At 37.2% G+C, this 15,404-nt stretch overlaps 1 protein-coding gene across 1 annotated transcript in view; it reads right to left on the bottom strand.

The window, feature by feature from the left end:
- Window positions 1-15,404, bottom strand: part of LOC115222207 (cyclic AMP receptor-like protein A) — a 265,857-nt gene that overhangs the window by 7,179 nt on the left and 243,274 nt on the right. The window contains exon 13 of the mRNA XM_029792359.2: window positions 14,871-14,941. Coding sequence (XP_029648219.1) covers window positions 14,871-14,941 — 71 coding nt within the window. The remainder of the gene's footprint in view (window positions 1-14,870; window positions 14,942-15,404) is intronic.

The raw sequence follows: 15,404 nt of genomic DNA, 5'->3' as shown, positions 1-15,404 counted from the left end.
TGCGGGTGCCAGTAAGGCGATGCTGGTAATGATCCCGCTCATATTATATGTATATATACACATATACAAAATACGGGGATTTAGTTCACAGGTGATCTATACGATTAGGTATGCTAGGTAAATGATATAATGGATTACTAGGGCTCCAAGGTTATAACTGAGACAGTAGTTATGGAGCTATTGCAGATTTCCAATATAGCAGATATATAATTGTTAAAGAGGACAACAAACATTAAGGCAAAGCAAACATCTCAAGTCATACATATATTATTATTATTGGAAAAAAAATTCAAAGTCTCACAGTTGTTTCTGGGATGTCCCATTGTATGGGATATTCCATCATCGGAGATAAATAGTGAGAATGAGAAGGGTATAGATTAATGAAATGACGATATAGAGACAGGAGTAAAAGAATATTCCTTAACTACCAAGATATGTAAATGACTTCACATAATTTAGGTTTTTCCCATCAGGAAAATTGTAAACCAGTGGCATCTGCTTGACACCTCATATTTGTTTAGGAGTAGGGCAATGTTGGTGAATTACTTCTTTCTTCTTTATGCTGATTGTCAAACCAAAGGCTTTACATGCAGCAGAAAACTGGTCTAGATGTTTCTGAGCTTCCTCTAAAGAGGTTGCTACTAGTGCAGCATCAACTGCAAAAAGTAGATCATGAATGATACTGGTACGTAGCAGTGTTCTGACTTTGAAATTCTGATGATTGAATAGTCCACCACTTGTTCGAAACTGGAATTTGACACCACTTTGTATGTCACAAAAAGCATATCTCAGCATCACTGAAAAGAAGAGTGCAAACAAAATAGGGGCCATAACACAAGCTTGCTTTGTGTCATTTGTAACACCGAAGGCAGCCGAAGATTCCCCACCAGACATGACAGCAGCCTTCATTCCCTCATGAAAGGAGATAACATTCAACATCTTGTCAGTTATACCAAACTTTTTCAGAACTTTCCATAGTGCTTGCCAGTTAACAGTGTTGAAGGCCTTAGTAAGGTCAACAAATATCAAGAACAACTCTTGATTTTTCTCATGTACCTTCTCCATGGATTATGTCGATAGTGCCACAACCAGAGCAAAATCCACAGTGATTTTGGATAGATATCATGCATTTGATGATCCTGTCAAGAATGAATTGAGCAAGAATCTTACCAGCAATAGACAGAAGCAATATTCCATGAGGATTATCACAGACACTTTTGTTTCCTTTGTTCTCATAAAGATGTTGAATTGAGGCATCCTTGAAGTCCTGTGGTACATGTCTTACCTTCCAAATGTTTATGAAGAGGTCATGCAGTTTCTTAAAAATCTTCTGTCCCCCCATGTTTGTAAATTTCAAGAGGGATAGCATTCCTGCCAGATACTTTACTAGAAGAGATCTGTTTAATAGAGTTTACCACTTCCAGGAAGGTTGGCTCTTGAGACAGTTCCAGTATTTCAGTGTGCTGTGGAACAGAAACTATAACGTCATCATTAGTGACTGAGGTGGAGTTCAACACAGCTTCAAAGTGAGCTTTCCATCATTTCAGGATGTCTGATTTGACTCTCTATTCAATGGAAAAATAGGAGTAACACCATGCTCTTGAGGACCATATACTTTCTTGAGGCCATCATAAAAGGCTTTAAAATCCTGTCTGCAGCTTCTTCGAGTTCAGTAGTCTTGAAAGTCCACCAAGCCTCTATTATCTGTCTCAGAGCATGTTGGACCTGGCTTCTGCATTTCTTGTAGGCATTCTGTTTTCTGGATGAGCTCTTACCATTTATTCAAGTTTTGTGAGAGCTGTGCATTTTATCTATCAACTGTTGGACGTCTGTATTGTTATTGTTGAACCAATCTTGATGTTTATGAACAGGAATTCCAAGAACCTCTATAGATGCAAAGTGCATTGCATCACACAGAGCCTTCCAAGACAATTCTGTCACCATTGATATCAACAGTGTTGAGTGTAGTGACCAACTTGATAGAGAGCTCAGCCTGCTTTTCAACAGTTTTCAAAGGCAGGACATTAATGCGCTTAGGCACTGATGACTTTTGTAGTCTTGTGTGTTTCAGATGGAATGTAGCCTTACTACGGAGAAAAGCATTCCTTTCATAACACCTGCTATCTATCTGTCAATGAAAGCCAGATACAGGGCAAATTTTAGCCATTTCTCCACAGACTGAAAAAATGATGAACAGCCTAAATCGATTTTCAAACCTTATTGGCTTCTCATCAGAGGCGTCCACAACATTCTGACAGTCTCCAGAGAAACAAGCAGCCAAACTGTTTATATACTCAACAAATACAGTAGTCACTCTATGAAGGAGTCCCTAATTTGCATACATACATACATGCATGCATGCATGCATACCTACCTACCTACCTACCTACCTACCTACCTACCTACCTACATACATACATACATACATACATACATACATACATACATATTCTTTTATATGTTTCAACCCTGAGGCTGCAGCCATGCTGGGGTACCGCCTGTGTAATCACCTTTTGATTGGCCAATTCTGTGTTTGGCTTTTGGTGAAGGAAGGAGTTTGATACCACTGCCCTCGTTTCAGTTTCCTGCCTTGATATTGGTTCATCTGGGATCTTGGATAGTAAGAGGTCAAGTTGTTTCTTGAAAACATCTCGCCCCCCCCCACTTGCTGGAGATCCCTCAGATGTTTTGGCAAGGAGTTAAATAGCAGTGGGCCCTTGAATCCCAAGCTGTTGCAATACATAATCCTCACTTTAGATGATGCAGCTAAGACTTTTGGAACAGTGCATTGACATCCATTTTGAGGTCTAGTATAACTCTCAATTCCAAAGTTTGGTGCCAGCCCCTCCAGTAACTTCCACACATATATCACTGCATACTCCCAGTAGCTCAGTTGTTCCATTCCTCATGTAGAATCCAGGAAGTCTTTTGCCAAACTGCTAAGTTACGGGGACATAAACACACCAACACTAGCTGAAAGTAGTGGTCAGACACGTACAAACACAGAACACACACATACATGCGTGTGTGCATACACACACACACGTATGTGTGTGTATATATATATATATATATATATATATATATATATATAAATACATACACATACATGTGTTTGTGTGTGTCCAAACACTACTTACAACCAGTGTTGGTGTGTTTATGTCCCTGTAACTTAGCCATTTGACGAAAGAGACCAATAAAATAAGTACCAGTTTAAAAAAACAATAAGTACTGAGGTCAATTTGTTAAACTAAAAATTCTTCACAGCAGTGCGGCAGCATGGCTACAGTCTAATGACTCAAACAAATAAAAGATAAACACACACATACACTCACAGATTATATATCTGTAAATATATACCCATATATAGACATACATGTGTGTGTGAGTCTCTGTTGTAATCGTGTTCTGGGTGTTGTCATAATGACAATATCATCAGTTATCTAAACACATCTAACATCTTAAACCTATTTGTTCTTTTTCATCTGCATTACTACTAATTTCATTTATGTGAGTATTATTAAAATTGAAATATATTGTGTATCAAAATGAGTCAGTCAACCATACTCTCAGCCCTTCAATCAAATTACTCAATACTCTCCAGAAGAAAATGTATTCGAAGAACTATTAACATTTACAATGATTAGTCAAATATGCAGAACTCAGACAAGGTGAATATGGAGATGGTGTATGAGTTGGAATCACCATGTAATGGTGCTAATGCTGCTAATTAGTAGAGCCTCGGCGAGCAAACACTACCACTAAAACATTATACGGAATGTCAAGAGATTAGCTGCATTAGATTCTATTAAACATTAACTTCATTAAACAGGTTTTGATAACTACTTCAGCAAAAGTCAGTTTAAATGTCAAGTGTATAGACACACACACACACGTATATATTATATAGATGTATATGTATAAATATATATGTATGTACATATATATACACATGTATCTATATACATATGTATATATATGTGTGTATATATCTATGTATATATATATATATGTGTGTGTGGGTGTGTGTGTCTGTGTATGTATGTATGTATATATGTGTGTGTGCGTGTATATATAAGATTAATCAGCCGAAATTGCGAAGATGATCCGGTTCTTGACTGAAGATTGAAGGCTTCGAATGTCCCGTCCGTGTTTTTTGTATCGTCTTCTAAATGTTTCACGTTCTTGTCCCAGTTTGTATTTTTTTACATTTACATATATATATATATATATATATATATGAGTCTGTGACCCCTTTCGGTCATGACATTGACCAAGGGACTGCACCTAGAAAGTTACCCTCCCAAGCCCAAGTTCGGGCAAGGTTGTTTTGTGGAAGACCAGCAGTCGCCCATGCATACCGGCCTCCCCACTCCATGCCACCAGTGTTATCCAAGGGAAAGGCAAGGGCCAATACAGCTTGGCACCTGTGACATCACAACTCATTTCTACAGCTGAGTGAACTGGAGCAATGTGAAATAAAGTGTCTTGCTCAAGAACACAACACGCAGCCCGGTCCAGGTTTCGAGCTTACAACATCACGATCGTAAGCTTGACGCTCTAACCACTGAGCCATGCGCCTTCATATATATATATAAGCAAAAATATTAGTTCTAAAATCTTTCTAAGAGATCAACACAGTATTCATACTGATAAATAATATTCAAAATATTTAACAAGTAATATTCATAGTCACTTTAAAAATCGCAGTTGAGTCCACTAATATTCGTAGCTACTTTAAAAATTCCAAAAGAGTCTGTTTGAATGGACATCCATGTTAAAGTGGCTATGAATATACTTATATATATATATATATATATAACAGTTGGTTCTATGATAACTGAAACCCAGGGAATCCTTGATTGCTGGAAGTCCCATTTCAAGAGCCTACTTAATGACCACACATGCAATCCAGATGATCTCCAAAACACCTCACAGCACCCCATCCTCCACTGGATATCCCTGCCGCCCTCGCCCCATGAGTTCAACAAGACATTCAAGTGCATGAAGCCAGGCAAAGCTCCAGGACCAGACAACACATGGAGGTCCTGAGCTGAGAAATCATGTGATGTTCCTTATCCTCAAGATCTGGGAAAGCAAGACCCTCCAAACAACTTCCACGATGTAGCTATCATCACCATCTACAAGAAGGGAGACCAAGAGGATTGCAACAATTATCAGAGCATCTCACTCCTGAGTATTGCAAGCAAGATCTTCTCAATCGCCTCCTCATCCTCACAGAAGACGTCCTCCCTTAGCACCAGTGTGGCTTTCGACCCTTTTGAGGCACAATCGACATGATCTTTTGTGCTTGCCAACTTTAGGAGGAGTGTCAAGAACAACAATAGCCTGCACTATTCATCTTCTGGGATCTAAAGAAAGCATATGACAAGGTCCCCTGTCCTGCAATGTGGGCTGTCCCTGCTCAGTTTGGATGTCCTGAGGACTTCATTGCCCTGGTCCACTCCCTTCACGACAGCATGGTGGGTAGGGTATGTCATCAAAATACCCTCACAGACCTGTTTCCTATCACTGGGGGTTTTAAGCAAGGATGCATCCTGGCACCAACCAATTTCTCTTTGTACACGGCTGCCATGTTCAATGAAATCCCATTGGACTCACCTTCCATCAACATGCACTATCACTGGACTCTTCAATCTTGCATGTCTCCGTGCAAAGACAAGGACCTCCACCATCTCAGTCAATGAGATGCAGTATGCCAATGATAATGCCACCTTGAGCCAGACCGTAGATGGCCTATATAGGACGGCTGATCTTTACAACGTGGCTTATGAATGCTTTGGGATGCAAGTAAATATATTAAAGACCAAGACCTTGATCTAGTCTGCACCAGGCCAGAACAGTCCACCTACGAACATTAGCATCAACGGCCAACCCCTAGAAGTTGAACACTTCTCATACCTTGGGAGTATTCTTTCGAAGACTCCCACATGTGAAAAGGACTTGGAGAACCAGATCAGGGTGGCCCACTCCGTTTTCAGTAGACTCAGCCATCGTGTATTCTTCAATCACACACTGAGCATCTGGACAAAGATCATGGTCTTCCATGTTATTGTCCTGTCAACTCTTCTCTATGTTTGTGAAACTTGGATGCTGTATTGCCATGACTTCAAGTGCCTTGAATGCTTCTAGCAATCCAAGCTTCAACAGATCCTCGATATTCAGTGGATATTCAATAATATTCATATTACAAACACTGAAGTTCTTCACTGCACCTCACTACCAAGCACTGAAGCCACCATTCTTTGCCATCGTCTACAGAGAACTCTCAATCGGAACAAGACCCAGAGGAAGCCCAAAATTCCATTTTAAAGACTAGCTCAAACAGATCCTGTCTCAAACTAACATCCAGTTTTGCATTTATTTTGCATTTTAAATGTTTTGCATTTATAATAAAATGAATATATATATTGTTATATTTCGGAATGGCCATTTTGCCAGTTTAGTCAATAAAATAATAAAAAAAAAATATCAGTACAGTACTGCTTCTGCTTCATGGATTTTCACCTATAGCAGCAGGTTTGGAATGTAAGACCCGTGTATTATATATGTATGTATATATATGTGTGTGAGTGTGTGTGTGTACATGAGAGAGAAAGAGAGTGAGTGAGTGAAGGTGTGTGTTGTCATGTATGTGTAAGTGGAACTCACTCCGTATCTCTCCCTGTCTCACACACACACACACACACACACACGTCTTACCTATACACATACATATGCATTCGTCATTTTTGTATACATGCGTATGTGTATGTGAGAGAGAGAGAGAGAGAGAGAGTGAGTGACTATTTCATCATAACATATAGAGAAATGGATATCTTTAAGGTACACACTCATATAGAAAATGTGTTGTCGTGTTATAAAATGTTGTTGACAGTTGACTTATAGAAAAGATTATAATGTAAAATTTTTGTAAAGCAAATATGTAAATGAAAATGTTTATTTGGTAGTCGTAAGATTACTGAATCTTTTGATATCCCATACATCAAAATCAGCAACTCAATTTTCGAATGCATAAGGAAAACACACACACACACGCACAAACACTCTTTTATATACAACTAGCAGTATCGCCCGGCGTTGCTCGGGTTTGTAATGGAAATAACTATATAAGCATTTTTAGAGATGTAAAGTATAATAGCCATCTCAATATGGCTAACCACAAAGGGGGGGGGTGTTACTGTAGCTTTTTACGTTCTGAGATTTAATAATAAATTTTTAGAGAGTTACTTCCCTTATATATGCCAAAAATGCATTAGAAATGGGAAAAATTGATGGTAAATTTTTTTTAAATCGTAGACTCATTGTAGACGCGCGCTAATACCCAGAAGGGCTCGATATGAATCACGACTATAAGATACCCGGTTTTGGTTAAACTGCACTGCAAAATGTGGGAGTAGTTAAGAATCTAAATCGTATGAGACAGACAGCACACAACCTCACTTTTATATATAAAGATTCATTGTCGACTTACAACCTATCCACCTTATGACTGATCGACTTTACGATGATTGGTGCGCCAGCTCCTGGCAACAATAATAAATAGTCCAGTTGAAATCTAATGGGTTTAATTTCTTAGAAATTAATCCATCTATGTGTGATGTCAGCTAACAAACGCTTCCTCTAGGTTTAGTTATTGATCGCCGCTGTGGTTATCCCAAATGTTGGATGACTATCCTGTCGTGGAGACATCGAGGCAACCTCATATTTGTTTATAAGCCTGAGACTGAAATTTTTGACTATAATAGTATAATACAGGATGCTGTGTGTGACTTTTACCTGAGAATGTACCTTAAGAATGTAAAAATATTAAACAAAGCTATGTAGACCTATAGGTCGACTAACAACCAAATCAACTTACGACCAGTCAGTCGCAACCAATTGTGGTCATAAGTCAACAAGGACCTGTATATGGAAGTGTCCCTGTCTGTCTCTCACATTCCCTGTCTGTCTATCTCTTCCTGTCTCCTCCCCTTCCCTGATATCAGCCACCCTCATTATGCCACATTTCCCTGACCCTAACACTTTTGCATCTCATTCATTTTATCATGTAATAGCCCAACCCCCATAGTCACTCCATTATCGATTTTTATTGAAATCCAATTAGCCGCTTGCATGACACCTTATTTTCTTGTCTCCTGATTTTCATGTACGTTTGTTGCCACAAGGCTTCCACTTCACATGCCAGCTTAACTGAATTTGTCCTTTTAGTCAAAAGACACCTGTTGTTATTCTTGTTGTTTGTATTTGTAATTGTGTAACATTTTCTCCATTTTCTCAGTTTTTTATCTGTGTTGTCACACATATTCGCTCGCTTTCTTCCAAAAATGTAATGCTCTTAGCTTAGATTTTTGGGGGCCAGCCAAATTTGAACAGTCTTAAATAAAACAGGCTGAAACTGTAATGATGATTTGAAGCCTGACTGATGAATAAAAAGCCATGAATGTTCCATCCTGTTATATATTGGGTTGGCAACTATGTTCCCGCTGTTTTTTTAAATTTTGGAATTTATTACATTTTTAAATTTTGGAATCTATTTTTTTTTAAGAATTCTATTTTTGTATCATTTTGGAATCTATTTTGTTTATTTTTCTAGTAAATTTTAGTTAATTTTTGTTTATTTTCAGATCATTAAAATGGAATGTCAAGTTAGGAAAAATGAGCATATTCGACACCTCCTTTTTGCTTTTAATCAAGGTTCTAAGGCCACAAAAGCTGCTCACGACATTTGTCCTGTGTATGGAGAGGGTACTATAGCTGAAAGAACTGCTTGTGATTGACCTCAAAGACACACCTTGTTCTGGCCATCCAGTTGAGTTCAATGAAGAGCAATTAAACCAACTTTTGCACGAAAATTCTCGTCAAACGACAAGGGAACTGCAATAGAGAAGCATCTTCATTTGATGGGAAAGGTTCAGAAGTATGGAGCATGGGTTCCACATGCTTTAAGTAACAACAACAAAAATCAATGAGCCACAATCTCCACTGGTTTGCTTGCTTGTCACCGCTCAACTCATGGACACAAGCAACGATTTCTTTACCGAATCGTTACTAGCGACGAAAAATGGTGCCTGTATGAAGCAGTGTAAGGAATGGCTTAGCCCTGGTAGACAAGTGACACCGTGTGTGAAACAAGATCTTCCTCCGCGTAAAACAATGTTGTACATATGGTGGGACTGGGAAGGGATTATCCATTACGAATTGCTTGATCGGAACCAAATGGTCAATGTGGAACTCTGTGTTCAACAGATGGAATGACTCAACACAGCTATTCAAGAGAAAAGACCTACATACATACATACGTGTGTGTGTGTGTGTGTGTGTCTCTCTCTCTCTCTCTTAACTTAGTATTTTATCAAAAGGAACTGATAGAGAAAGTACCAGACTTTAAAATAAAGAATTGGGGTCAATTTGTTTAACTAAACCCTTTAAGGTGGTGCGCCAGCATGGCCACAGACCAATCAATGGTACTAGTAAAAGATAAAAGACAGTGTTATTAGCTAAGTATGTAAGTAAAAATTTTATTTACGAAGTGTTACTTCTGATAATTGATGTTGGAAACACTAAATTCTGTCTTTCATTTTATTTGGATTGTTTCCAGAAAGTCCTGGAAATAGGCTCTTTTCTATCAAATTATTTAACTGGAGTCCATTAAAGAGTGTTTGACCTGTTAGAAATAGCAATAAAATCCTTTCCTCTAAATGATACACCTTACCATCTAGCAAATGGCAAAACATTTTGAAATAATGTGGTCTATGATACACCACATTTAAAAACAAGCTGGGATAGTCATAGTCAGAATATCTTTGATCATAGGACAGCTATATCAGTCAAAAACTGGGACTAAGGTAGAACACCATCAAGGAAAGCAAATACATAAATGGATGTATGTTTGGATTTATTTTGAATTTGGTAAAAAATGAAAGAAACCAGTCAATCTATACAGTCCAGTATAAGTGGAATTCATGGATTGATTTCTGAAGCTAACAATTTTTTAAAATGCTGTGACTCATTATAAATTGGCTTGTTCACAATATGGGTGGAATGAAGAAGAAAATATTTAGTTGATCAAATTTGTCTCATAATAGCAATAACTAAGCAAGGAAAGCCATTCATACTGGAATAAAAAAAGATAAATTATCACAACACTGCTTTGATGGACAGTAAAGTTCAACTAATTCACAATTGATTCATTCTATTGGATAAAGAGGATGAAGACAAACTTTGGGAATGGGAAACAAAGAGAGGGGGAGGGAGAGGGAGGGAGGAAAGAGACAGAAAGGGAGAGAGAGAGAGATGAAGCAAAAGAGGCAGAGGAGAGACTGAACAAAGTGAAACAAAGACAGAGGTTTAGAAACCATAACAGAAAGAAAGAAAAAAAAATAAAGACAGAAATAGAGAAATAAAAGAGGGAGGAAGAAAAGAAACAAAGAGAGAGAAAGAGAGAGAGAGAGCGAGAGAGAGAAAGAGAGCAATAGAAACAAGTACAGGATTTATTTTTATAGAATCATATAAATGTTTTGAATATTTGGTGACTATTTGATGAATGTAACAATACGAAGGAAAAGAAAGTTCAACCAAAAGAGGTTATGTGTATAAATTGTATCAATTTTAGTGATTTGCCTGCAGTGAACCAATGATTGGCTAATTGGAACCCTGTTTCAGCACAAATACCCAGTGACGCTATCATTCAGAAAAACATGCAATAAAATAAAAGTGTTCTTCTCTCTAACCCAACACAGTGGTTGACTGAATTTGGTTTAGAAAATCTAATTAAAGTATTAAATGTTTTGTTATCTTGGCCAATTAGTAACGCAAATGGCTTGGACAAAAATTATTTTCAAAACCCTGCTTTAATTTAATATCTAGTACTCCATGGTGGATGCAACAAGCTTAAAACAATAGTCTGCAGTAGGTTTTATAGGAAATAAAGATGCAACAGAATTGCAATGAAACAAATTAAGGTCTTGTTACTTTAACTAAGCATACAAAGGTCATTTTGAAAAAAGTCTTTCATTATCTATTAAGTTTTTATGCTACATTAAAAAAAAAAGAAGATAAAAACAATGAAAAGTTCAAGGAAACACAGGATAGCTTCTGAGGTGCAGGGATATGATGGGTTGTTATGACACAAATTTAATATCAATGATGGTAGATGAGTGGTGGATAGAAAAGTGAGGATAATAATATTACATTATTGTAAGGTGGTGAGCTAGCAGAATTGTTAGCATGCCAGACAAAATGTTTATCAGTATTTCGTCTGTCTTTGTGTTCGGAGTTCAAATGCTGCTGAGCTTGACTTTGCCTATCATCTTTTCAGGGTCAGTAAAATAAATACCAGTTGAGCACTGGAGTTTATGTAATCAACTAAACCCCTCACTCGAACTCACTGGCCTTCTACCAAAATTTGAAACCAATGTCATGCTATTGTTGTTTTAATCAGCTGCTCTGATATATTAAAAAAAATCTTTTTTACTTGTTTCAATCATTTGACTGCAGCCATGCTGGAGCACTGCCTTAAAGTGTTTTGTTGAACAATTCAACCCCAGGACTTATTTTGAAGCCTAGTACTTATTCTATTGATCTCTTTGCTGAATCACTAAGTTACAGGGACAAAAACACACCAACACCAGTTGTTAAGTGAGGATAGGGGAACAAAGACACACCTAGATATATACATATGTGTGTGTGTGTGTGTGTATATATATATATACAAACACGAGAGGCTTCCTTCAGTTTCCATCTGCCAAATTCACTCACAAGGCTTTGGTCAGCCCAAGGCTATAGTAGAAAACACTTGTCCAAGGTGCCATGCACTAGGACTGAACCTGGAACCATGTGGCTGAGAATCAAGCTCCTTACCACATAGCCATGCCTGCACCTATTTATAAGAGAATCTCATTGTATGTCACACAAAACAAACATCATCATCACTTTCACTCCAATTATTATGACTACTGCTTCTAACACTATCTTTACATTATGTTCATGACTCCATTACTATCAGTACTATCAGCACTAAAAACAAAAAAGAAAGAACCTTTATGACAGTGATGGACAAACCATGGCCTGTGGGACTTTATGAACGACATTCCTAATGAAAAATTACTTTGAATTTTCTTAGCAGTGCTGCCCACCTGATGATGAGCCATGTTTCATATGCTTGCTTTTCAAAAAATGCCCTATAGAGCAGCCCATGACTGCTCTATAAGACTAATTAATCTACAAGAAATAGCAGTGAAATATTATTCAAATCACACCAACTGTTTTTGGAGTCTTACATACCCCTAAAAAGATGGAATGGTCATGTCTGGAATGCCTTTGATCACAGGTCTGCTTAATCAGAATTGACCAGGGATGTAGCAACTGCAGTAATGAGTCAATGAGAAACACTCTATATTACGGAGAAGGGGAACTCCTCCCACTTGAGAACAATTTTAACTGCATTCAAATATGAAACTTCCAGCTGACAAAGTCTCTAATAAAAGTCTACATGAAAAGAATGTTTAAAGTCTTTAAACAAAAAACAGCAATTTAATGTCACATCATTATAACCATCATTTTTAATGTCCACTTTTCTAGGCTTACATAGGTTGGATGGAATTTGTCAAGGTGGATTTGGTACATCCAGATGCCCTTCCAGTCACCAGCCCTAACCAGTTTCCAAGTGAGGTAATATTTCTCCATGACCAGATATACTTTCACAGAATTTTGGGAAAAGGGGATGCTGCTTGCATGATGGTGAAGCTCGTTTACATCTATTGTACAATATCAAGGCAAGGTGATAGAATCCCCTACCATTATGTGGCTGTGTGGTAAGAAGCTTGCTTCCCAACTACATGGTTCCAGGTTCAGTCTCACAGCATGGCACCTCGAGCAAGTATCTTCTACTATAGCCTCATGCTAATTAAAGCCTTGTGAATGGATTTGGTAGATAGAAACTGAAAAGAAGACTGTCATGTATATGTGTGTGAGTGTGTGTGTGTGTGTGTCTTTATGACTGTGTTTGCCCCCCACAACACCATTTGACAACAAGTGTTGGTGTATTTATGCCCACATAACTTAGTTGTTCAACAAAAGAAACTGATAGAACAAGTACCAGGTTTTAAAAAAACACACAAAGAAGTATTGGGGTCAATTCATTCAGCTAAAAATTCTTGAAGGCAGTGCCCCAGCATGGCTGCAGTCTAATGGGTGAAACAAAAAGATATACATACATACATACATACATATATATATATATATATATATATATATATATATATATTATATAATATTCAACTAGGTGAACTGCAATATGATGAGAGATTACTATATATATATATATATATATATATAGTAATCTCTCATCATATTGCAGTTCACCTATCGTGCACTCAGAAGATTGTGGTTCACCTTCGTGCACTCAGTATATCGCGGATTCTTCTGGCTAATATATGTAAATTTATATCGCAGACTCTTCAGTATATCCAGGTTTCTTTGGTTGATAGGTATTTATATTTTTTTAGATTTTAATTATTCATGTAGGGGGTTTTGGAACATAACACCAGTGATAGTTGAGGGATTACTGTATACATACACACACAAGTTTCTTTTGGTTTCAGCCTAACAAATTTGCCAACAAAGTTTTGGGTGCCCTGGAGCTGTAGTAGAAGACACTTCCCCAAATTTCTACACAGTGGGACTGAACTGGGAACGATGTAGTTGTGAAGCAGAATTTGTAAATGAAAGATTCACTAATGTTCTTTGTACAGATGTATCTGCACAGGTTCTGATGACTTTGTAATTAACTCTTATACTAAAAAGAGGGTTCTCACACCCTGTCACTCAACATGACAAAAATAACAGTCAAAATCTCCCTCAAATCAAACCTTATTGTCTAAAACGAGAAAGGAAGCATTAGATGATGTAATTCCTGTGCTTGAAAAAAAAAGTGATGGGATTGTCCTGATCTGAACATCATTAATAGCTCAAACAAGGTTGATTTTGGGTGAAACACCGTCAGTAATAGTCAAGAATATTTCTACCTCTGCATTAAGCCTGGCATAAAACTTCTATAAAAACTATTAATTACAGTATTTAACAATCAGTCAAAGCATGAAACTACTGGAACCAATACTACATTTATTTCACTACATATCCCTAAATATTTGCCTCTCAAGGTATTTAATCACTTGTAACAAAAATGTCATAAGAGTGTCCTTTAAATAAATGTGGCTCAATATATGAATCATTATCCTTAGGACAAAAATGATTTGAGCTATATACGCCTGGGAAAAAAGGTGTAACAAAACCCTTATGAAATAAAGGGAAATATTGTTGTCCTAGAAGGACCTATAAAAATGTTTCTATTTTAGGCATTTTTATTTGAAATGTTATATAAGAAATGTTCACTCAATAAATATTATTATAGCAATGTTTGAATCAATATTTGTACATTTGCTAGCTGGAGCTATTTTTAATTCACTTATGCTACTAATATCATGAAAAGAGGCAGGAATGTCTAAACTTCCCATTTCCACTCAAATGTTTATAGTGTTTACTTGGAAAAACCATTCTTATTAAGAATTTTGAATGTTGTTCTTTACTCAAAGTTTCTTAACAAGTTGTTATGAGAGAAACTTTCAAAATTTATCATAGACAGCAGTGATTGCTACAATCTTTAATGATGTCTCTCTTTTTTTCTCTCTCTCTTTCCCTGCAGACACAAATATACACAAACATAACTGACCTTAACAATGAAAGTAATCATTACTCTTGGGACAGATCTCAACAAAAAGAAATGATTATGCAATATAAGAGAATAAGGGAGTTCTTTTATTTGAGAAAGAATATAGAAATGTACTTACCTTTATTTGTGAAGGTGTAAGTTGTTGAAATATGCTTCTGTCCATTCCAAACACAATAGCATTTAGAGCACCTGTAATAAGGATTTTTATGAAAGACATTAGTCTGGGTTCCTTTTCTCTTAAGGTGGTATTTTAACTCTGAAAATCATTCATGGGCATCAAAAAAACATCATATTTTTCATCCTCCAAGTTATTGGAGGATGAAAAATAACAACTTAAGAACTACTATCTTTCTATAAAGCTCAGGTGAAGCCCACACTGGAGCACTGCTCTCACATCTGGGACACTGCTGATATACATCATACATCTTATAGTGCATCCAAAGAAAGATTGATCATCTGATTTACATGAAGTCACTTTAAGCTCTGGCCCACAGAGTTACACTCCAAAATCACACTCTAACCTCTGGCCCATAGATGCACTTTCTCAACCTTCTGCTAGTTCTGCAGTTAGTATAAGTGGTCTCTGCCCCTGGGGAAGAGGCATTTGTACTCTCTCTTACACACACACACACACACACACACACACACACAT

The sequence above is a fragment of the Octopus sinensis genome, linkage group LG19, assembly GCF_006345805.1.
Source record: "Octopus sinensis linkage group LG19, ASM634580v1, whole genome shotgun sequence".
NCBI lineage: Eukaryota > Metazoa > Mollusca > Cephalopoda > Octopoda > Octopodidae > Octopus > Octopus sinensis.
The sequence above is the reverse complement of the archived record's forward strand: the minus strand, read 5'-3'. Positions and strand labels throughout refer to the sequence as shown.